We start from the raw sequence: 26,524 nt of genomic DNA on the forward strand, positions 1-26,524 counted from the left end.
GTGACATACCGAAACTTCAGAACATAAGGCATCTGGCAAGATTTGAAAAATCCAGGCCTTCTATCTTTTGAAATAAATTTTATACTAATAGTTTACACTGTTGCCTCCAATGGATTAACATCCCAATGTCTCGCATTCTATGAAGAAATCTGCGACTTACATCCAAGGTGAGACATTAAATAGGTTATAAATTATTTACTTGTTATATTTCAAGTTCAATGAGAGTTTTAAGTCTAAAATATGAACAATATAAAATGTATAACACGTCACAAGTCAGAACGTAAAATTATGCATGAAGCTATTTTTGGTTTCGTGTATAGTAAACTGTATACAAGCTTAAGGTTGTTTTAAGGAATATTCTGAAATAATTCCTTGCACGGTATATGCTATACTTTTTGTCTTTTTGGTTCATAAGCTATTTTGAATAAGCTTTTGATTTTCAAATATTTTGGCCTTGAGTATCAATGAAGAGACAATTATTGTCGAAATACACATCTAGTGCAGAAAAATTTATACTATTAATGTTGTTACTATAATGTAATAAACCTGAAATGTATTGCAATTTCATAGGGAGCCAAGACAAAGATCACAATTCAATTCAATGTTTTATTAAAGTCTCATCTCTCAACAAGTACAATATATATGTATTAATTGTAAAACTATAAAACGAAAGCCATTCTATACAGAGTTATAAGAGACTATTAAAATGCATAAATACACTAAATTAAACAATATGAAATAAAGTACTATTTATAATGTATTAAATTCCTACATCTTCTTAAAATTAAAAGGTTTTTGCACAAACATACTAATCATATTTACATCTGAGTTTTTGGTTATCATCTAAATTATTAAAATTTAATATTTATTTTAAATGGCTTCTAAAATCATCATAAACAGGACATCTCAATAAAACATGTGCTTTGTCTTCCATAAAACCATAACATACATAACATTCTCTGTTTTCTAAAACTATATTTTCATACCTCACAGTATCACACCAATACAAACCATCAAAGAGGAAGAAGTTGTAAATTTTTGTTTATTGTATAAATGGTTCCTGTCCCGGATAAGATGAGATGAAGCTGAGATGAGTCTAATTTAATCCCCTTACTTGCTACTTTATGCATAAAACTTGACGTAATAAACTGGGAAGGTGAATAAAATAGTTTTTTCAAGTTATGCACTGTCCACACTTGGGACTATATTAGTAGATAACAAAAAATCAAAGGTTGATAATTGTGTTATCAGGCAAGAGATCTGATTCAATATGCCTTACTCATTAATGCAGCGGCATACTAGTTATGTATAGTTGTGTATTGCTTGTGTTACAATTATTTAATCTTACAGTGGATCACATTCAGTAGATACACCAGACATCACTAAATGATATGTTTCTTAGCAAGTCCTTCATTCACCGGGTTTTTATGGTGTTCATTACCATATACAATTGCAGTATCATAACAATGAAAACAAATGACGTTTCTGCCTATTGATACCATGATATGTTCGTGTGTCAATCTTTAGGTCAAATAACATTCAATAAATATGTTTATCATAATTGACTATTTAACGAATATACATTTTTTTTCAGTAAGACAGAATGGAAGAACATTATAATTCTATTCCAGGAGTCTTCCTGTGCCTTTGAATGAGCTTCTTTCTCACCACCCCACATCAATATCACTTCTGTAAATAACAAGTTGTATATAATGGTAATTTAGTTTAGGTTGTGGTAGATGTTTTATGTATGAAGAAATTCAAAAGAAACAAGCATGGATACAACACATTTCATATTGTATATATCATTCTCATAAAATAGAACTTAAACAGAACAACCCTTTTTCTGATTTGTAAGCTAAATCAGGTAGATGCACTTACAAAAACTTCAGTGTAAGGCAATTACAAAAGACATATTAGACAATTGTACAAGGATCACTAAGCAATAGGGTTCTAAAATAAGTACATGACATTTAGGGCATGGTCTCCCTTTAACAGTTTCTTTTGAATTTCTTATAAACTATGTTTCATATATAAAAAATTATTATCTGTTTCAGTGATATTTTCAATGAAGTTTCTTTATTATTTCAGCCTATTTCCTTTGCTTAACATGTTCTTGATTTGATGAGGGAAAGTAGAACAAAAATCATAACTCAAAAGAAAAGATACAGGAATGTGTTGATTTGATTTGATTTCATCTGTTCTTGAAAATAAGTCTGATTGTCACTATCAAATTTTTTTTCAGCCATCTTTTTTTCACAGTCATTGTACTCCTTGGTTAATATGTGTACCATTTAAAAAAGGAAAGACAAATTGTATAATCCTGTACCTTTTTGTATTTTTTCACCAAAACTGTCAACTACATATGTTTTGTTATTTGAAGGACATATTGGTAAGTATGGTGGCTCAATTAAATGTCCAGTTCCAGGGTACCTTACAACTGTCAGATTATGTTGTTTACTCCGTGGATAGGTTTCTTGGAACATTTGAGCACATCTTGGGTGTAAACTCTGATCATCTTCTCCAACCAAATATAATATCTGTACATCTGTTCTCCATGTCTGAATGTACATTATAAAGCAGAATATAAACAGCTGTTCAGCTTATATATTTCATTTGCAATAATTACTTTTAATAATGAATTATACCATATAATGGATCAATATATCATGCTCAGACCTGATAAAAAACTTATTTCAATATGGTAAAAATTTCAATAACTGCATAAAGCAAATACAATTCAAAACGGTTATTCTTGAATATAAAACTTGCCCTCATTGAGGAAATTATATCTTTAACATAACAGCTTTTTCAATGTCTGACACTAAAATAATTGCAGACTGTTAAAATAAATTGAGAGAAAGTCAGTCGCTGTCAACATAAAAGCTTATTATAAACAAAAATCTTGTAAGCCATAAATCACCAGATTTGTTTCTGTTCTAATATCCTTTTGAGGGACATGTATTATTAAAATGGCATTTAAAGTATGAAAATTTAATTTCTAATGAAACTTTATCGTGGGATTTCGTTCAAGTTGACTTATTAATAGATCTGTTCCAGCTGGTCTTTTTTGTTTTTAGTTTCTTTCTATCTGCTATACTTTCAGCACAAACACTAAAAAAATAGTAATAAAAGAACAGAGTTCCAAAAATCCCCTGCGTTGCACATATTTTATCTATCCAAGGTACAAGGGCAATAACTAAATGAAAAACTTTTTTTTTTGTAGTGCTAATGAGGCCATTTTCCATAAATTAAATATTTCCAAGGGGTATAAATCTTTTAAAAAAGTCAATCGTCCACCTTTATAGAACTTGTCTGAGATATTGCTGATATTAACCTATAGTATAAGTTTTATAAAAATCTGGCAAGAACTACACCCATTAGAGCGCTAACGAGGCCATTTTCCAAAAAAAATAATATTTCCAAGGGGCATAACTCTTTTAAAAAAAGTTGATCATCCACCTTTATAGAACTTGTCTGAGATATTGCTGATATTAACCTATAGTATAAGTTTTATAAAAGTCTGGCAAGAATTGTACCCGTGAGAACGCTAACAAAGCCATTTTCCATAAATTTAATATTTCCAAGGGGCATAACTCTTTTAAAAAATGTTGATCGTCCACCATTATAGAACTTGTCCGATATATTGCTGATATTAATCTATAGTATAAGTTTTATAAAAATCTGGCAAGAATTGTACCCGTGAGAACGCTAACAAGACCAGACAGACAGACAAACGGACGGACACACAGGGCCTGAAAAAAAATAGTCAAACTGATATGTACTGATAGTAATGCAACTTTATACAAAATATCATTAATCTATCAAACTGACTTAAGCAGAAAACTTAACATTGAAAATTGCTAATTAATTCAAAGTCACTGGACCATGACCTATTGGGAAGGGCCTCAAAATAGTCGTTAAACTGATATGAACTGATAGTAATGCAATTTCATACAAAATATCCTTGATCTATCACAAGTAGATCCTATCAAACTAACTTTAGTAGAAAACTTAACATTGAAAATCGCTTATTAATTCAAAGTTACTGGACCATGTTCTAAGGGGCAGGGCCACAAAATAGACGACATCAAACTGATATGTACAGATAGTAATGCAACTTTATAGTAAATATCAATGATCTATCACAAGTAGTTCCTATCAAACTAACTTAAGCAGAAAACTTAACATTGAAAATTTCTAATTAATTCAAAGTCGCTTGACCATGACCTAGGGGGCAAGGTCAAGAAATAGTCGTCAAACTGATATGTGCTGATAGTAATTCAACTTTATATTAAATATCAATGATCTATCACAAGTAGTTCCTATCAAACTAACTTACACAGAAAACTAAACATTGAAAATTGCTAGTTAATTCAAAGTCGCTGGTCCATGACCTATAGGGGTCAGGGCCTCGAAATAGTCATCAAACTGATATGTACTGATAGTAATGCAACTTTATATTAAATATCAATGATCTATCACAAGTAGTTCCTATCAAACTAACTTAACAATTGTTGACGCTGTTGTCGCCGCAGCCATCTACATTGCCGGAAAGCAATCCTGATGTCTCCAAGGCTACTTTCATCACAGGTGAGACAAAAATAATACTACTAGAGGGGTGTTTAACGACCTTGACTACCCATGAGGGTCATGCATTCATCATTCAAGAGCAATAAAATCCTATCAGTAGTCGACTGACGATATAGGTCATTTCAACTTTTTTTTGTCCTGCTAATCATAGTTGTAATTTACAGTTTCTCCATATCTACTATAGCTGCCATTCCAAAAATCAAAAACAATAATGAGTAAAATCTGTATTTAAGGGCAATAACTCATGTCGAATGACAATGTCTGCCATATTGACTTATAAGAAGATCTTGTCAAGCTGATGACTTTTGTTTTTTACATTTTCTCTGTACAGTCAGAATCCCTGTCTAACATGTCCTCCTTGACCAGTTATACATTTTCTCTGTACAGTCAGAATCCCTGTCTAACATGTCCTCCTTTACCAGTTACATTTTCTCTGTACAGTCAGAATCCCTGTCTAACATGTCCTCCTTTACCAGTTACATTTTCTCTGTACAGTCAGAATCCCTGTCTAACATGTCCTCCTTTACCAGTTACATTTTCTCTGTACAGTCATAATCCCTGTCTAACATGTCCTCCTTTACCAGTTACATTTTCTCTGTACAGTCAGAATCCCTGTCTAACATGTCCTCCTTGACCAGTTATACATTTTCTCTGTACAGTCAGAATCCCTGTCTAACATGTCCTCCTTTACCAGTTACATTTTCTCTGTACAGTCAGAATCCCTGTCTAACATGTCCTCCTTTACCAGTTACATTTTCTCTGTACAGTCAGAATCCCTGTCTAACATGTCCTCCTTTACCAGTTACATTTTCTCTGTACAGTCAGAATCCCTGTCTAACATGTCCTCCTTTACCAATGACATTTCTCTGTACAGTCAGAATCCCTGTCTAACATGTCCTCCTTTACCAGTTACATTTTCTCTGTACAGTCAGAATCCCTGTCTAACATGTCCTCCTTTACCAGTTGCAGTTTAAATTCCTGTCATCTTTTGGATTATTGTTGATTCCTCCTGAATATGCCTGGAATATTTGTCACTGGATGTTAAGCAAAAGACAATCAATCAATCAAACCTGTTTAAGAATGCAATGTTTTGAATATTGTAAATGCTGAAAAATTTTTTGGAGCCTTGCTTATGCCCTTTAACCATCCACTCTTAAGTGGCATCAGCTGAGTGTCAAGCTATGCCACTGGATGTAAGTCAAAAACCTAATGTGACCATTGAAACATGAAAATGAGAGGTCAAGGTCAACTACCATGAGCAAGGTTTTACTTGTCTAGCTCTTTAACCTTCTGAAATAATTAGTCATCTTCATTATAACTGCCACCCCAGACAGCATTCTGCGAATTTCTTTGCAATCCAGATAAAAAATTTATCAATATAACGGTTTTCAAATAAAAAAAATTACTTTGTAAAATCAGATAAGCCTTTTAGACTATTAGCTTATGTGTGTTGTCAAAAAAATAAAAAGAATCTCTTGCCATTTTCCTTTTAATACCAAGGCTACTCTGTTCTTAAATATCAACATGCATTTAACCCCTTTCTCTGATGTCCAAACTGTTGATTTTTTTTCAAGAACCCACTGACCTCTGTACCTTATCAATGCAAAGACTTACTTGGGTAAGTTTTTCACTGGTTAAATTGTCACATATTGCATCCCTTGTTCTAAATACAAGACTCTCATCTGGCTGTACAGTTAAAGCAGCAGAATGGTTCATCCTATATTGAATTTTAAGAAGAATTAGAATTAATAATTATGTTCACAATACAATGTCGCTAGATTCTTAGTCATACCCAAACATACTTTGATAAGAAGACAAGAGTGCACACGCTGAAATGTCTCGCCTTCTTTACTAATCATTGATATTATGTTGATAGTCCTAAATATAAAGCTTTATTACAACTGTCACATAAACTTAACATTAACCAAGTAAACTAAACATTGACCAATGAACCATGAAAATGAGGTCAAGGTCAGATGAACCATGCTAGGCAGGATGTACAGCTAACAATTCTTCCATACAACAAATATAGTTGACCTATTGCTTATAGTTTAAGAAAAACAGACCAAAACACAAAAACTTAACACTGAGCAATGAACCTTGAAAATGAGGTCAAGGTCAAATAAAACCTGCGTGACTGACATATACTGGTAGATCATAAAATATTTCCATACACCAAATATAGTTGAACTATTGCATATAGTATTAGAAAAAAAGACCAAAACTAAAAAACTTAACTTTGACCACTGAACCATGAAAATGAGGTCAAGGTCAGATGACACCTGCCAGCTAGACATGTACACCTTACAATCATTCCATACACCAAATATAGTAGACCTATTGCATACAGTATAAGAAAAACAGACCAAAACACAAAAACTTAACTATAACCACTGAACCATGAAAATGAGGTCAAGGTCAGATGACACCTGCCAGTTGGACATGTACACCTTACAGTCCTTCCATACATCGAATATACTAGACCTATTGCTTATAGTATCTGAGATATGGACTTGACCACCAAAACTTAACCTTGTTCACTGATCCATGAAATGAGGTTGAGGTCAAATGAAAACTGTCTGACGGGCATGAGGACCTTGCAAGGTACGCACATACCAAATATAGTTATCCTATTACTTATAATAAGAGAGAATTTAACATTACAAAAAATCTTAACTTTTTTTCAAGTAGTCACTGAACCATTAAAATGAGGTCAAGGACATTGGACATGTGACTGACAGAAACTTCGTAACATGAGGCATCCATATACAAAGTATGAAGCATCCAGATCTTCCACCTTCTAAAATATAAAGCTTTTAGGAAGTTAGCTAACGCCGCCGCCGCCGTAGCCACCGCCGCCGTAGCCACCGCCGCCGTATCACTATCCCTATGTCGAGCTTTCTGCGACAAAAGTCGCAGGCTCGACAAAAAATGGTTGACAGGGTGTTGGTGAATTACCAATAACAGCTGAATATACAATAATCGAGATGAATTTCAGGATCCGTAACATATGTTGAAGTTGACATTTTCTGTAAAAAAGTTAGATATAAACAAAGGAAATCATTTACTATAAGTGCAGGCGATTCACGAAGGGAACCACTAAAGTTCAAACTTACTATAAGTAACTCGTAGTAGAGTACCATATCTATCAACCTCAACTAGAAGCTCACCTGGTATAATCTTATTTTAATCTTGGTGATATTTTTTTTAATTACTGTCTATCTTATATAGTTTTAAAATTAATTAACACACAAAATTTAGGTAAAAATTGCCTTTTTTAAGGCATTCACTTCTGTAAAGAGTCAATCCATTTTCTTATTATTTGACTGGATGGTATGTCTTGTCTTGCTGATCATTTTTGCTAGATACAGTTTAACTCTTATTTATTATACCTTTCAAGAAAACAGAAAACATCCAAAAAACACATAAAAGAACAGAGTTCCAATGTCCCCTGCATTGCACATATTTTATCTATCCAAGGTACCAGGGCAATAACTAAACAGAGGCTCTCAAGAGTCTTAATTGCTCACCTGTAATTTTTTTGCTTAAATCTTTCATCAATGATTATTTTTACTTTTCAATATATTTAATGAGTTGCATAAAATTGTCATTTAAATGTTCTCTGTATCTGTCATATTTTCTTCAAAAGCAAAAAAGTGGTTTCAGAGGAGAAGATGTAATAGTTTACACCAGACAGACGACGACGGATGCCAAGTGATGGCAAAAACTCACATTTCCTTTGGAAAGGTGAGCTAAAAAAGCACTTTTTTTGTTGTTCTTTGAAATTTTTATTCTTATCTTAAGAGAAATGAAGGCTTTAGAACAAATGAAATATGATTTCCATTATAATTAATATTTCCAAGGGGCATAACTCGTTAAAAATATTTGATCAGAACTTATTTTTGAAAGTGTCAAAGACATTGCTGATATAAACTTATAAGCTTCATAAAATTCTGGCAAGAATTGAACACATGAGAGCGCTAACATTGCAATTGTCCATATAGTTAATGTTTCCAAGGGGCATAACTATTTTAAAAATAATTAATTGGCACTCATTTTCAAACTCGTCCAAAACATTGCTGATATAAACCTATGATATAAGTTTCATAAAAATCTGGCAAGAATTGAACACATGAGAGCGCTAACAGGACTGGAGGGACACCTGGTATTTCTATGTCCCCTACAACATGTTGCGCGGGGGACAAACAATTGATAACAAAACTGTACAAGAGTGCACACACTGAAATGTCTCGCCTGTTTTACTTATCATTGAATTCATGTTGAAAGTCTGTAATATGAAGGTTTTACTACAAGTGTCACATAAACTTAACATTATCAATGTTCTATGAAAATGAGGTCACAGTACGTAAGATAAACCATGCCAGACAGACATGTAAACCTTACAATCATTCGATATACCAAATATAGGGATCCTATCACTAATAATACCTGAAAAACAGAATAAACTACAAAATCTTAACATTGACCAATGAACCATGAAAATGAGGTCAAGGTTATATAAACCCTGCACACCTTACAATCATATCATACACCAAATATAGTTGACCTATTGCTTATAGTATCTGATAAACTAACAAAATTATGAAAACTTATCATTGACCAATGAACCATAAAGATGAGGTCACGTTCATATGAACCTTGCCAGACAGACATGTACACCTTATAATCATTCCATACACCAAATATAATTGACCTATTGCTTATAATATCTGAGAAATAGACCAAACAACAAAAGCTAAACATTGTCCAATGAACAATGAAAATGAGGTCAAGGTCAAATGAAACCTGACAGACTGACATGTACACCTTACCATTCCATACACTAAATATAGCAGCCCTATTGCTTATAGTATCTGAGAAATAGACCAAACCACGAAAACTAAACATTGTCCAGTGACCCATAAAATTAAAAGGTGAAGGTCAGATGAAACCTGCCAGTCTGACATGTACACCATACAATCATTCCTTACACACTTTAGCCTTGATCACTTATCCGTGAAATGAGGTTGAGGTCAGGTGAACCCTACCTGATGGACATGTAGATGTTGCAAGGAACCCATATACCAAATATAGTTAACTATTACTCATTATAAGTGAGTATTTCACTTGACAAAAAAACATTTTTTTTTTTCAAGCAGTCACTGAAACATGAAAATGAGTTCAAGGACAATGGAGATATGACAGACGGAAACTTCGTATCATAAGGTATCTGCATACAAGGTATGAAGCATCCAGGTCTTATACCTTCTGAAATATAAAGCTTTACTCAAATAGTTTACTCTGTTTACTCCCCTGCAAGATTGTAATCCCTATGTTTACTTCCGCCGCAGTCAAGACAAAATCCTTTAACAACAAGGTGGGGATTAACTTCTATTAATTGTTAAGTTATTCTGGATTTTTTTTGAGAAAAAAACATCATAATGTTGAAGAATATCAGATCTCGTGCATATTTGTAACTGATTACACCAAAAAGGAGCATAATTATTGCTGGAAATTTGTATATCTGATTACTGATAATCATTATGACAAGAAAAACAAATGTGTTCACATGTAAAAAAACAGGTAGCCCCTGTCTCATTTTATGAAAAAGGGTCCATTTGGGTCTATATACTATAGCTATGAAAAACCATTAAACATTATGGTGGCAAACTTCTTTTAAGATTTGATTTCTTTCAAGATTTTTTCCTAAAACATCATTTAGGAGCTTAGTAATACCAAATAGGAGCATAGAATTTCCTACAAATTTGTATATCTGATTGTCGAAAAGTATGATGGCCTATGTATGAAGGCAACACAGATGAAATTCTTCCCATTATATACACCAATCTGATTGAAATACTTATCCGGTGTCAACACTTCAGTTGTAAAGATCTAACAAAACTCCATTCTACTTTTGTCAACCTATGACATTTCTGCTTCAAAATTTGATGATACATTAAAAAGTTCTTCACTACAGAAAGTAAAACAGAGCATTGTAAGATTGTTGGAAGTAAAGCATGCTCACAGGATCTGTATTCTCATCAGATTACAAATTAACTTACTCTACATAGTTATCAAATGGAGCCAGTGGAGCTGAAGAATTAAATGGAGGACCATTGATGTTTACTACAGCTTTGATCTGAAAAATAAGCATAGGTTATCAATATTAACCAAGTACCTCAATATATATTATCTGTAACCTGATATAAAAGTGAAATTTTACTTCTGTGTATACTTGACTAAAATGAAAGTCATTGGTCACTGCATTTGATGGGATTTAAGCTCCCATTAGATGTTTGATTTGACACAAGTCTGGAAGTGTTTAGCTGTAACGTGAGTGATACAACTTACAAGCTGCATGGAGCCTCAAATTACAAATAAAAGTAAATGGAAATAACAGTATTATTATAAGCAGGGTTCTAACTCTTTGAAAACAAAAAAATCTAGAATTTTTCCTGGATTTCTCCAATTCATTCATCTTTTTCTTCCAAACAGTTTAATATCTATGTATTTAACTATTACCATTCTATCAGTGTTCTGAAGGAACAACCAAACCACAGAGAATTAACAAAGACATATTTCATCCATATAATGATAGAGCAGATTGTTACCCCGAGAAAACATTGTCAACTGAAGCGAAGCCCAGGTTAATAATGTCTTTTAGAAGGGTAACAATCTGCACTATCACCCTCTCAGATATGTGTTATTTAGTTTATTATTCTGAATGTTTTGTTATTACTGGTACTGTCTATTAAATTTCAAATTTAAGGTAATAAACAATGACGTCTTGAACATAACAACCATCTGTATTTAATAAAGCGCACACTTGATCAAGCGTCTCAGTGAAGGGTAATAGAGTAAATTATCTCCCTCGTAATAACCAATCAAAATCTGGCATTTTGACATGAAGTATAATAAATTTTAATATTCTACCATCTACATGAGGAATGCATTACACATTAACATTACTTCCCTTGTTGCTTAGTGTGTTTGTAACATGACTATACCAATGAATCGTTAATATTGTTACAGTCGAACCCCTTTATGTCGAAGTGACCGGACAAAGGTGTTCGACTTATCCCAGGTTCGACTCATCCAAGATTGAGTGTGTCGTCATAAATTTGGAATGCATGAAATATGGTATGAGATTTGTGTAAACTAGATACTTTGAACAGTGTGCCTTTTTTTTATAAATGAAACTTTATGGTTGTGTATTCAATCTCCATATTTTTTGGTCCTTCATAATAATTAAACACACAAGTAAGATACAAATCATGTACAAATAAAATCAATAGTATACATAAATGTTTACAAAGGTCAGTCACTATAAATTATGAAATCACTCGCGGAACGAAACAAGTTCTTAACGGTCTCTGATGAGGTCGTCTGCTTTATATTAAATTATTATATATTTATCATAATTGTCTTAATCCTTTTATTTATTGTAATTAATGAATTTTAATTATAACGATTTATTTAATCTCGGCTTTGGTCATTTAAATTCAATTCGTTTTTATGTTAGGTGAAATATGTTCAACACACTAACATCCGCTTGGACGATCAACAAAGGTGTTAATTACCGGTCACTATAAACATGTCATTTTAACTGTTATACAAACAAGTATGTTTACTCAGCTTTAATCTCTTTTGAAAATGATTAGGTTACATGAGAAATACATCTGAGTTGAACTTTTATCATTAGATCTGCATCTTTCGAAAATTCTTACTTTCGAACTTCGAGACATCTGGGTCAATTTACATTAATTTTACATCGACAGGACTATACAATTTACTCGACTTAACCAAGTATTGGAATCCACCGAGTTCGACTCATCAGAGGTAATAATGCATTGATCAAACGTGAATTTTACCGGGACTGAGAAATTACTTCGACTCATCAGAGTTTTCGACACAAGGAGGTTCGACTGTATATTGTACATTGGATGTTAACAATTCATATCTTCTGTTAGGAGTTAAACCAGTACGAATAACTAGAGGCTCTAAAGAGCCTGTGTCGCTCACCTTGGTCTATGTGCATATTAAACAAAGGACACAGATGGATTCATGACAAAATTGTGTTTTGGTGATGGTGATGTGTTTGTAGATCTTACTTTACTGAACATTCTTGCTCCTTACTACTATCTCTATCTATAATGAACTTGGCCCGGTAATTACAGTGGAAAATACTTTGTAAAAATTTACAAAAATTTACAAAATTTATGAAAACTGTAAAAAATTGACTATAAAGGGCAATAACTCCTTAAGGGGTCAATTGACAATTTTGGTCATTTGCCTTATTTGTAGATCTAACTTTGCTGTACATTATTGCTGTTTACAGTTTATCTCTATCTATAATAATATTCAAGATAATAACCAAAAGCTGCAAAATTTTCTTAAAATTACCAATTCAGGGGCAGCAACCCAACAACGTGTTGCCTGATTGGTCTGAAAATTTCAGGGCAGATAGATCTTGACCTAATGAACAATTTTATTTTCATCAGATTTGCTCTAAATGCTTTGGTTTCAGAGATATGAGCCAAAAACTGCATTTTGGTTAAATTTGTCTTAGTTGTTTCAGAGGAGAAGATTTTTGTAAAAGATAACAAAAATTTACGAAAAATGGTTAAAAATTGACTATAAAGGGCAATAACTCCTTAAGGGGTCAACTGACCATTTTGGTCATGTTGACTTATTTGTAGATCTTACTTTGCTGAACATTATTGCTGTTTACAGCTTATCTCTATCTATAATAATATTCAAGATAATAACCAAAAATGGCAAAATTTCCTTAAAATTACCAATTCAGGGGCAGCAACCCAACAACGGGTTGTCCGATTCATCTGAAAATTACAGGGCAGATAGATCTTGACCTGATAAACAATTTTACCCCCATGTCAGATTTGCTCTAAATGCTTTGGTTTCAGAGATATATGCCAAAATCTACATTTTACCCATATGTTCTATTTTTAGCCATGGCGGCCATCTTGGTTGGTTGGCCGGGTCACCGGACACATTTTTTAAACTAGATACCCCAATGATGATTGTGGCCAAGTTTGGTCAAATTTGGCCCAGTAGTTTCAGAGGAGAAGATTTTTGTAAAAGTTTACGGACGACGGACGCAGGACGACGGACGACGGACGCAAAGTGATGAGAAAAGCTCACTTGACCTTTCAGGTCAGGTGAGCTAATAAAAAGGATTTTAAATATATAGCCTATCTAAAACTTTTCAGAGGGTTAACAAATAATTCTAAATTTTGTTTCAGAATTTTGAAAAGGATTTAATTTGATTTTCAAAGCATGTTATCAATTGATATAGAAATTAAAAGCTTTGTCCCCAATGATATCATCCACCCAGTAGCATTCAATACATGAATCTGCCTCTCTTTTTTCAATGTTTTTGATTTTTTTGGCAAATTTCAAGGACATTTTAAAGGCATACAATAAAGTAGCAAGAACAGATATAAATAATGCATTCCAATTTTTGCATCATTGCTATAAACGGTAAGATCCAAACTCGTGGAAAAATCACTAACATCATGAAATCAGTTATGTGAATTTGAAAGTATTTACAAAGGAAAAAGAGAATATTGCAGAAGCATAAAATTTGAGGAAAATGAAGACTGTTTACTTTTCTATCATCAATAAAGTCATACATAACAGTAATTCTTATAGCGTTTTGATGTATGCCTGGAATAGCTGCACAATTATGTTGTATCAAAAAATCACTGCAATGAAATCTAGCACCAAAAAAAAAAGAAATTGGATCTCTAGCATTTATAAAACTAGGTTTTCAACCTCTAGTTTAACAAGAGGCTCTTAAGAGCCTGAATCGCTCACCTGTATTTCAGAGGAGAAGATTTTCAAATGTTAGCAAACTTGATGAACAAATTGTGTAAAATTGTCTTTAAAGGGCAATAACTCCTTAAGGGGTCAATTGACAATTTTGGTCATATTAACTTTTTTGTAGATCTTACTTTGCTGAACATTATTGCTGCTTACAGTTTATATATATCTATAATAATATTCAAAATAATAACAAAAAATTTGTAAGGGTTCCGCAGAACACCGTGTCTCGTCTACTTTCGCAGGCGCAACAAAAATGAGGAAAAAAAATAATAAAAATATTCCTCTCTATACTATCTTTTGATTGTAAATAGCTTCTGTCCAAGTTTGGTAAAAATCAGGGATAATTTATGAATCTAATAAATGTTTTAAAAACTTAAACTGCAGAATGTATGTAATGTTGACTGGAAGAAAAACTAAGTCCATTTATAAGTAAAATACGGAAAAAATGGAACAAAATTTCCTTCTAGATACTAGCTTTTGATCATAAACAAGCTTCTGTCCAAGCGTGGTACAAATCCAGGATAGTTTAAGAAAGTTGTTAAAATTTTAAAAACTTTAACCACAGAGTGAATGTAATGTTAACTGTCAGAAAAACTAAGTCCATTTATAAGTAAAATACGGAAAAAATTGAACTTTTTTTTTACAAAATTTACTTCTGGATACTATCTTATGATCATATACAAGCTTCTTTCCAAGTTTGGTAGAAATCCAGGATAGTTTAAGAAAGTTATTAAAATTTCAAAAACTTTAACCACAGAGTGAATGTAATGTTTCCTGGCAGAAAAACTAAGTCCATTTATAAGTAAAATACGAAAAAAATGGAATTTTTTTTTTACAAAATTTACTTTTGAATATAATCTTATGATCATAAACAAGCTTCTGTCCAAGTTTGGTAGAAATCCAGGATAGTTTAAGAAAGTTATTAAAATTTCAAAAACTTTAACCACAGAGTGAATATTTGTGGACGCCGCCACCACCGATGCTGACGTTGCAGTATCGCTATGTCTCGCTTTTTCGACAAAAGTCGAAGGCTCGACAAAAACTGCAAAATTTTGTTAAAACTACCAATTCGGCGGCAGCAACCCAACAATGGGTTGATCGATTCGTCTGATAATTTCAGGGCCAATAGATCTTGACCAATTAAACAATTTTACCCCATGTCACATTTACTCTAAAAGGTTTAGTTTTTGAGATATAAGCCAAAAACTGCATTTGACCCTTATGTTCTATTTTTAGCCATGGCGGCCATGTTTTTTGATGGATACAAACTTCGGATACAATTTATAAACAAGATACCCTAAGGAACATTTAATTAAAGTTTGAAGGTAATTGGCCCAGTAGTTTCAGAGGAGAAGATTTTTAAATGTTAGCAAACTTGATGAACAAATTGTGTAAAATTGTCTTTAAAGGGCAATAACTCCTTCAGGGGTCAATTGACAATTATGGTCATATTAACTTTTTTGTAGATCTTACTTTGCTGAACATTATTGCTGCTTACAGTTTATATATATCTATAATAATATTCAAAATAATAACAAACTAGAGGCTCTAAAGAGCCTGTGTCGCTCACCTTGGTATATGTGCATATTAAACAAAGGACAAAGATGGATTCATGACAAAATTGTGTTTTGGTGATGGTGATGTGTTTGTAGATCTTACTTTACTGAACATTCTTGCTGCTTACAATTATCTCTATCTATAATGAACTTGGCCCAGTAGTTATAGTGGAAAATATTTTGTAAAAATTTACAAAAATTTACAAAATTTATGAAAAAATTGTAAAAAATTGACTATAAAGGGCAATAACTCCTTAAGGGGTCAATTGACAATTTTGGTCATTTGCCTTATTTGTAGATCTAACTTTGCTGTACATTATTGCTGTTTACAGTTTATCTCTATCTATAATAATATTCAAGATAATAACCAAAAGCTGCAAAATTTTCTTAAAATTACCAATTCAGGGGCAGCAACCCAACAACGTGTTGCCTGATTGGTCTGAAAATTTCAGGGCAGATAGATCTTGACCTGATAATCAGTTTTACCCGATGTCAGATTTACTCTAAATGCTTTGGTTTCAGAGATATAAGCCAAAATCTACATTTTACCCCTATGTTCTATTTTTAGCCATGTCGGCCATCTTGGTTCGCGGGCGGGGTCATCGGACACATTTTTTAAACTATATACCCTAATGATGATTGTGTAAAAGTTTGGTTAAATTTGTTTTAGTAGTTTCAGAGAAGATTTTTGTAAAAGATTACAAAAATTTACGAAAAATGGTTAAAAATTGACTATAAAGGGCAATAACTCCTTAAGGGGTCAACTGACCATTTTGGTCAAGTTGACTTAATTGTAGATCTTACTTTGCTGAACATTATTGCTGTTTACAGTTTATCTCTATCTATAATAATATTCAAGATAATAACCAAAAACGGCAAAATTTCCTTAAAATTACCAATTCAGGGGCAGCAACCCAACAACGATTTGCCTGATTGGTCTGAAAATTTCAGGGCAGATAGATCTTGTTCTGATAAACAATTTTACCCCCATGTCAGATTTGCTCTAAATGCTTTGGTTTCAGAGATATGAGCCAAAAACTGCATTTTACCCTATGTACTATTTTTTAGCCATGTCGGCCATCTTAGTTCGTGGGCGGGGTCATCGGACACATTTTTTAAACTATATACCCTAATGATGATTGTGGACAAGTTTGGTTAAATTTGTCTTAGTAGTTTCAGAGGAGAAGATTTTTGTAAAAGATAACAAAAATTTACGAAAAATGGTTAAAAATTGATTATAAAGGGCAATAACTCCTTAAGGGGTCAACTGACCATTTTGGTCAAGTTGACTTAATTGTAGATCTTGCTCTGCTGAACATTATTGCTGTTTACAGTTTATCTCTATCTATAATTATATTCAAGATAATAACCAAAAACGGCAAAATTTCCTTAAAATTACCAATTCAGGGGCAGCAACCCAACAACGGGTTGTCAGATTCATCTGAAAATTTCAGGGCAGATAGATCTTGACCTGATAAACAATTTTACACCATGTCAGATTTGCTCTAAATGCTTTGGTTTCAGAGATATAAGCCAAAATATACATTTTACCCCTATGTTCTATTTTTAGCCATGGCGGCCATCTTGGTTGGTTGACCAGATCACCGGACACATCTTTTAAACTATATACCCCAATGATGATTGTGACCAAGTTTGGTTAAATTTGACCCAGTAGTTTCAGAGGAGAAGATTTTTGTAAAAGTTTACGGACGACGGACGACGGACGACGGACGCAAAGTGATGAGAAAAGCTCACTTGACCTTTCAGGTCAGGTGAGCTAAAAACTACAAAATTTTATTAAAACTACCAATTCCGTGGCAGCAACCCAACAATGGGTTGTTCGATTCGTCTGAAAATTTCAGGGCCGATAGATCTTGACCAATTAAACAATTTAACCCCTTCTTATTTGCTCTTAAAGGTTTAGTTTTTGAGATAAAAGCCAAAAACTGCATTTGACCCTTATGTTCTATTTTTAGCCATGGCGGCCATGTTTGTTGATGGATACAAACTTCGGATAAAGTTTATAAACAAGATACCCTAAGGAACATTTAGTTAAAGTTTGAAGGTAATTGGCCCAGTAGTTTCAGAGGAGAAGATTTTTAAATGTTAGCAAACTTGATGAACAAATTGTGTAAAATTGTCTTTAAAGGGCAATAACTCCTTAAGGGGTCAATTGACAATTATGGTCATATTAACTTTTTTGTAGATCTTACTTTGCTGAACATTATTGCTGCTTACAGTTTGTATATATATCTATAATGATATTCAAAATAATAAAAAAAAACTGCAAAATTTTGTTAAAACTACCAATTCAGTGGCAGCAACCCAACAATGGGTTGTTCGATTCGTCTGAAAATTTCAGAGCTGATAGATCTTGACCATTTGAACAATTTTACCCCATGTCAGATTTGCTCTAAAAGCTTTAGTTTTTGAGATATAAGCCAAAAACTGCATTTGACCCCTATGTTCTATTTTTAGCCATGGCGACCATGTTTGTCGATGGATCAAAACTTCAGATACAATTTATAAACTAGATACCCTAAGGAACATTTAGTTAAAGTTTGAAGGTATTTGGCCCAGTAGTTTCAGAGGAGAAGATTTTTTAAATAGTTTACGAGGACAGACAACGACGGACGCCAAGTGATGGCATAAGCTCACATGGGGCCCTTTGGGCCCTGGTGAGCTAAAAAGGAGCACATGGATCCCCATTTTTTCTTTTGCAATCGACTATGTTCTACTTCAAGAATGTTATATCGAAATTGTAAGATAAAAATTAACAGTAGATTTTTTTCTGTATTCATTTGTATTGGCAAGAAAACTGTCTACAGCTTTTTATTACCAATAATTGCATGATTTCACAAAATTTTCATCTTATTACGTCTCCATTCATTAGACTGTCTTAAGCGTAAAGGTCTATAAATCAAGAGACACTTTGTATGTAAGCTATAGATTTCAATTGTCAGGTCATGGTTTTTGCCTGAACTTGAAAACTGGATTAAGTTTGGAATTCCATTTCAGTCACTCCAGGCCTTAAAGGCATTCGATGCAGAAAAAGAAACTTGTTGGTTTTTCCTGAAAAGTTTGGCACAAAGTCAAATTTAATATGCACTAACCAAATATGCAAACAAAAATTACTTCATGACTTACTTTTCATTATATTTCAGTTTAAAATCATTTTTCAATAATTGTCTAAAAAACTTTCAATAGGAAAGAGATAGTTTCACCCTCCTGCACTAAATGTGCAGTTGAATTAGTATGTGAGCAATCTGAAAAAAACTGTTTGAACTAGTCCATAATATGTAAAATAGTTGATTCTGACTAGTTAGACTGGAATGACAAATAAAAAAAATCAAAATTGAAAGATATGCCTCTTTTCCTAACCCAAACAAAGGTGAAAAGTATAAAGTTTTAAGTTAATCAATACAAGCACACTCTTTTAAGAAGTGTGTGACATGTGAAAAGTTGACATATCTGATGGTTAAAGTCCCATAACTCTGATACAAAAAAATATTAAATTTTCAAAAATCAAAAGGAAGCTTTTTTTACTAATTGAAAAAAATATTATAAAGTTTCAAGTTAATTTATTAAAGCATAAGATGGTGCACTTATGTGCAAAATTAAATTGGAAAGTTCAAATTCTATCATTTTGGAATGTAAAACACCCCTCAAAATCCAAAGGATGCTTTCTTACAGCCATTCAAATGTTCTATACAATTTTCATGAAATTTAAACAAACATTTGATTCTCTGTCAAACAGGAAATGACTGCCTTGCAGAATAGAAAATCGCTTTCACACAATAGATCAACATTATTTTTTATGTCAAATGTCTACATTTTCCTTAACATGGAAGTTTATATTAAAAATGTAATGAAAGTAACACAGGTGAACAGAAGGACACACAGTATAGAACCAATGGACAGAAAAACAGATGAAGGGACATTGCAGTACTCCCCACAACCAATAAGTGAGGATATAAAATGCTTATAGTCACAAGATCCCATGTCGAGAGTGTGATCAAGCCTTGAACATTTCAGTTTTACTAGAGAATTGGTGTTAAATCTAACTTTTCCCTTAAACACTGGATATTTATTTTCACTAAGTCCTTTCTGTAAACCCTATGGCAATAAAAATCTTACAGCAGTAATGTTTTACCTTTGTACAAATTGTAGATAATAAGAGTGCTAGTTCTCCCCCTTTAGATACTCCAAACATTCCTATACCTGTTTTCATAGTGGCAGGATGACTACAGAACCATGTAACTGCTTCCTGTCAATATAAACATGCTCATCCTTTATACATATATTTGATGAATGTACTGTTAAACAAGATATTGTCCTTCATAAAGACTATTTAACAAATTTATAAAAGAAAACTTTAATTTTAATGTATAGAGTTTTTCTTTTTATTATCTGAAATCTTCAACCATAATTGAAAATATATATTGTCTGTGAAATTAAATATGTAAATTGATATAAACATTCAGGTAAAAGTGATAGTTAACAATAAGCAATTGTTTTCCGTCATTAGGTGAGTCCCATGACCTAATGCTTTCTGATGGTTCTGAACCATGAAAAACACTTCACTAGTCATTCAACTTGCAATAAGTTTGAAATATTCAACAGATTCTTTTTTTGTTACTCTAAAATAGTTGGATAAATTCATGACTCCTAGAATAATGAATTTGACAAAATGAAAATAATCTGTTTCTATACCCAGAAATAAGTGTCATGTATTAGTCTAATAGGTAAGAACAATCTATACTACTAAAATAACGAGGTCCAATTTGTTAGCCAGCATGATATCAAAAACAATAAATCAAAGAATTCAACTTTATATATAACAAATATAGGACAATTGTGTTGATTAAAAATTACACTATTCCAGGCCCTTTTGTTTTCCACATAATTAATATTACCAATCGTTAAACACATTACGGGTTGAATCAAGTACCGATACCAATAGTATATGTCGCATTTAGTTTCTGGTTGTAACAGTAACTAGGTTGTATCCTAACACTTAAGCTGTTACATTTACATGTGATGAGTAGTCCTCCATCAATAATAAAAGTTAATTTATTCTAACATTTAAAGTGCTATATATACATCAAAGTAAACACTGCTCAGCTTTATATCATAAATATAAAACACTTCTTCACTAATTACAGTTTATTAGTATGTTTATATACACCAAAGGAAGTTATGATGCTGCAAGCTCAATGATTTAACTTGGAAGGTTAACTATCATCTTCATAACACAGTATAGTGTGGCAATATATCTGAGCTCACTGTCATACAAGTTGAAAGTTGGTTGGGTATTAAACGTCAGGGTTAACAGCCATTTAGTATAGTGTGGTTGTAATTAGGAAACCAGGACGGGTTCAAACAGAAAGATTTTGAAAGCAGAGAAAACTGTGCACCTTATAATCAGCATGACTTTATCAGATGACAATACGAATACTACAAATTCAGGCTAAAAATAAGGCGTAGGTACTTTCTAATTTGTTAGCCTGCATGACGTAAAATAAACGAATCAAAGAATTCAACTTTATATATAACTAATATAGGACAATGGTTTTGGTGAAAAATTACACCATTTCAGGCCCTTTTGTTTTTCATATAATTAATATGACCAATAATTAACAAGTTCCTGGTCAACGGGTTCAAACAGAAAGATTGTGAAAGCAGATCTAGAGAAAATTGTGCACCTGATAATCAGCACGACTTTATCAGATGATAATACAAATACTAAAAATCCAGGCTAAAAATTAGGCGTAACTTTAATTCAGTCAATGACCCGCGATGTAGCAGGTGTGTTCTAGTTTATGATATAATTTAACTGGTTAAAAACCTGCAAATATGATGTCTCGATTTCTTTAACATCATAAGAAGTCATGTAACATAAAGCAAATGTAATAAACCCTTTGTTTGCAAGCATGGCAGCTCTGAACTCCATTATTCCTCCAACAGTACCAAACATATCTATCACTCCAGGAAATGGACCATGTCCTGAAATATACAAAGACAACAAATATATACATGTAGATAGTATTTCTATTAATAAAAGACAACACTCAAAGTTACCATATGAATGAAGGTTTATTCATGTTCACTAATTTTGCCACATGGATGGCATCTTTAGGACAGATACAAGCTCACATGTCAGCAAGGGCCCATCTTGCACAGTTTCGTGTGAGGTGAGAAACAAATAATTTATACTCATACATGCAAAAGGATCAAATTCATGATGAATCAATTTTCTTAAATTTTGAGATTAGGAATTAATTCAGATGTGCTATAAATACATAGTTTTGTTTAACATCAAAGCACAACGTATGGAAACCATTTCGTAAATAGTGGGTAACCAACAATTTTTTACACAGGGAATCAATTTGGAACAGCAAATTTATAATACATACCTATACTGCAAACATTAATGAAATTAAATTACTAATAGAACTGTTTATACCTGGAGGGATAAAGAGTGTTCCTTTTAGTCTCCCATGCTTTATTTCCACTCTAGTTACATCACTTCTTTTAAATAACCTCTCTATTTCCTTGTTTGCTAGGGGTGTAAATTTATTTGAATGAACATTCTCCCAGGTAAGATGACCTTTATATAGAGTAATTTTCACTTCCTGTGGTGTCGTTACTGTCCTTTTTACATATCGTCTTCCAGGTTTTTGTCCAGGATCTTGTATCATACTCCAGAATAATCCCATTGGTTTGATACCTAAAATGCAAAGGTGTTAAATATCTTTCTATATCTTCACAGCAATGCTTTAATTCTAAATACTTGGATTCAAAAGTAATTTTTTCTCTTCAGATAAATATGAATCAGATTCTAAAACACATTTGAATATAATTTTTACCTTGAAATTCTTTGGACTATAAGACTTGGAATAAAAAGAAATCAATCAATTTACTGATATATTACATGTATTGTGATGACACATTCAGTTTAATTAAACAAGAATATGTGTCCATATAGTACACCGGGGCATGCTGCATGTAGAGTGAACATAGAAAATCTCGTCAAAACCCTAATTTGACATATATCCTAAACAATTAAAATCATAATGAACATGTGTACTAAGTCTCAAGTGAATGTAACCACAACTTCATGGTAAACTACCTTAAAGCAAAACTGTAACATGATACAGAACAGTGGAATGGATGCACAGAACAGAAAACTAATCCTCCCTTATCATAGATGGGGCTTAAAAAAGACTTAAACTATCATATCATTTATGAGGGATGTAAAGCTAAATAACTTATTTAGATAAATTTGTCTTTGCAATTGAGTGAAGAAAAACATGCATGACTGTATTTGAGATGTCTATTTTATATACATGTTTCAAAAATGTCCTGTTGTCAACTGTAATAACTTTTCCTAGTATATTTGGAAATTTCACAGTCATTTACATGTTAAATACTATATTTTTATTATTCCTGTATTATAATGGCAATCAATAATTTGTTTGCAACTTCAAGGAAGGGATGAACATTGGCACTTATTCAACCCTACTGATTATGTTATCAGTAAACTAAAACCATACTAAATATTATATTATACACACATGCACATTCACGGTTCTACAATCTGTGGATACCTATATTTTTGGCATTGCACAAGGTCATGTTTTTCTCTGTCTGTTAATGATGTCTTTACACTAAATCCTTTGGATGTTGGGTGTGTACTAATTGATATTTTATTCTTAGATTCATGATTTTTTTATTTGTTGTTGTTGGCTTTGAACTAGCTGTCAGTAACTGGGAGTACTCTCAGATCAGTAATTTGTGTCTATTTTGTAGTGGGGTGTGTATATATTTCCTGCCATGTCCGCTCTGTGTTTTTGTTAGATGTATTTTTGCTTTGTATAGATCTGATGAGTTAAGCCCTTTTCAACTGATTTTTATTGTTTGTTCTTATGTTGTACTGTTACACCACTGTCCCAGGTTAGGGGAGGGTTTGCGCCTTCAAACTAGTTTTACCCTGCCACATTATGTATGTGCCTAGCCTGTAATTCATTGGTTGTCTTTTGTTGCTGTATATTATATTTGTTTTTTGTTCATTATTTTGTACATATATCAGGCGGTTAGTTTTCTCGTTTGAACTGTTATACATTTGTCATTTTGAGGCCTTTTATAGCTGACTATGCAGTATGGGTTTTTCTCATTGTTGAAGACCATACAGTGACCTATAGCTGTTAACTTCTATGTCATTTGGTCTCTGGTGGAGAGTTGTCTCATTGGCAATTATACCACGCCTTCTTATTTTTATATCACAAGTCCATCCAATGTAGGTTTGCAACTGTATAACCATCTAAAATTGTGTCTCATCAGACGTTTTTTGCAGTACATAAAGAAACATTAATAATCTTAAACATATACATGATATAAATACATTCCTGGGAAACAAAATAAAAAATTTATGTTAAAAGTTAATTAAAAAAAAAGGTCCACTTGATTGGCAATGATACGACAACTTACAAACATTCCCCTTACTAGAACACCTTGTTTTTCTAGTGAAGTTGTTAGTTTTCTAGTGAAGTTGTTACAAACATTCCCCTTACTAGAACACCTTGTTTTCTAATGAAGTTGTTAAAAACATTCCCCTTACTAGAACACCTTGTTTTCTAATGAAATTGTTACAAATATTCCTCTTACTAGAACACCTTTGTTTTCTAATGAAGTTGTTACAAACATTCCCCTTACTAGAACACCTTTGTTTTCTAATGAAGTTGTTAAAAACATTCCCCTTACTAGAACACCTTGTTTTCTAATAAAGTTGTTACAAACATTCCCCTTACTAGAACACCTTGTTTTCTAGTGAAGTTGTTACAAACATTCCCCTTACAAGAACACCTTGTTTTCTAGTGAAGTTGTTACAAACATTCCCCTTACTAGAACACCTTGTTTTCTAGTGAAGTTGTTACAAACATTCCCCTTACAAGAACACCTTGTTTTCTAGTGAAGTTGTTACAAACATTCCCCTTACTAGAACACCTTGTTTTCTAGTGAAATTGTTACAAATATTCCCCTTACTAGAACACCTTTGTTTTCTAATGAAGTTGTTACAAACATTCCCCTTACTAGAACACCTTGTTTTCTAATGAAGTTGTTACAAACATTCCCCTTACTAGAACACCTTGTTTTCTAGTGAAGTTGTTACAAACATTCCCCTTACTAGAACACCTTGTTTTCTAGTGAAGTTGTTACAAACATTCCCCTTACAAGAACACCTTGTTTTCTAGTGAAGTTGTTACAAACATTCCCTTTCTAGAACACCTTGTTTTCTAATGAAGCTGCTGCTACTCAATGTGTAGTTTACTGACTTGTTATTTATGAACTATTTCATTTTTCTTTTCTTTTGGTGTTGACTATTTTTCTCGGACTTATGGTTCTTGATTATCCATTTGATATCTTCCTCGTTTTTATATTTTTTGTACAAGGTTATTTTATACCTGTATAAGTTCCTGACAGTGATGGGTGCTTTGCCAAAGATATTGATCCATTTTTATCTGATGTGTAACAAGCAAAAGAGGAAAATTTTGAATTTCCTTCAAACGTTGAGGCTTTTATGGTTGTATTCTGATGTGCTTGAAGTCCATGAATCACTACCTGTAATTTATCATCAACTAGTGGATTTTCTGGTGATATCAAAATATCTGGCATCTGAAAAAGAGCGAAAAGGATCTGCTGAAAAATATATCATATTTCAAATAATTATTGGATAAGTATAAAAATCATCTAAGTATGTGCAGATGTTGGTATCATTTCAAAAGCATCAACATAAAATCTTATTCAATGTAACCATGGTAACTGATGATCTATTCTTAGCCATGTTGGCCATGTTGGTTACCAGAAAGGATATTCTATATAACACCTTTTTTAAACAAGAAACTTACTGATAATTGTGATCAAGTTTGTTCACAATTGGTCGAGTAGTTTAAAAGAAGATAATTGTAAAAGTTAATTAACAACAAAGACAGACGCCAAGTAATGACAATAACCTTTGGACCCTATGGTGTACTATGTATATAACCCGACTCTAAATAAATCTTATATGCTTGGGTCAGGTGAGCTAAAAAGGGAAACTCTTCACTTCTGTGTATTTATCTAATAAAACAAAGATGAGTTTTAAAAATGAAATATATATATCTTTTGATAACAGTAGTAAGCTCAACAACGTCCGATATTACAACACATGTACATGGAATGTCAGGTAATGGAAACTGGTTACTATGTCTTCGGGTCAAATTTAAGATCCCCTCATCTTAGAAATGTCGTAGTGATAAGTGTTACTTGTGTAATTCGTATAGATCCAAGGAAAATTGCCTAAATAAGACATGCATTTCAAAGTCATTTAATATCCTGCACTAACATTTCGTACAAAAACACATAATATTTCTTTTGTTTAAAAAAGAAACATCTTTCCCTTATATGATCTTATAATTTTACCATTCGAGATTGATTTAAAACATATTAGTGGGCAGTGTCAGGCGATACCGGAAATCAATTTTGGGTTA

The 26,524-nt window shown here is 32.6% G+C and overlaps 1 protein-coding gene across 2 annotated transcripts; it reads right to left on the minus strand.

Annotated features, from left to right (window-relative positions):
- Positions 1-592: 592 nt before the first annotated feature.
- LOC127738260 (acyl-coenzyme A amino acid N-acyltransferase 2-like) lies at positions 593-26,524 on the minus strand. 2 transcript variants are annotated; one of them, XM_052249441.1, is made up of 9 exons: positions 26,457-26,524; positions 25,460-25,670; positions 22,462-22,725; positions 21,844-22,001; positions 20,149-20,262; positions 10,656-10,732; positions 6,208-6,310; positions 2,330-2,561; positions 593-1,689 (listed from the first exon to the last, which is right to left on the minus strand). In XM_052249441.1, the coding sequence occupies exons 1-9, from the start codon at positions 26,457-26,459 to the stop codon at positions 1,556-1,558; spliced, it is 1,296 nt and encodes a 431-aa protein (XP_052105401.1). In that variant the 5' UTR covers positions 26,460-26,524; the 3' UTR covers positions 593-1,555. The 2 variants fall into 2 exon arrangements, with proteins under 2 accessions (XP_052105401.1, XP_052105402.1); XM_052249442.1 differs by lacking the exon at positions 26,457-26,524 and having other exon boundaries at positions 25,617-25,670.

This window comes from Mytilus californianus, unplaced genomic scaffold (genome assembly GCF_021869535.1).
Source record: "Mytilus californianus isolate M0D057914Y unplaced genomic scaffold, xbMytCali1.0.p SCAF_4, whole genome shotgun sequence".
In the NCBI taxonomy this organism is placed as follows: Eukaryota; Metazoa; Mollusca; class Bivalvia; order Mytilida; family Mytilidae; genus Mytilus; species Mytilus californianus.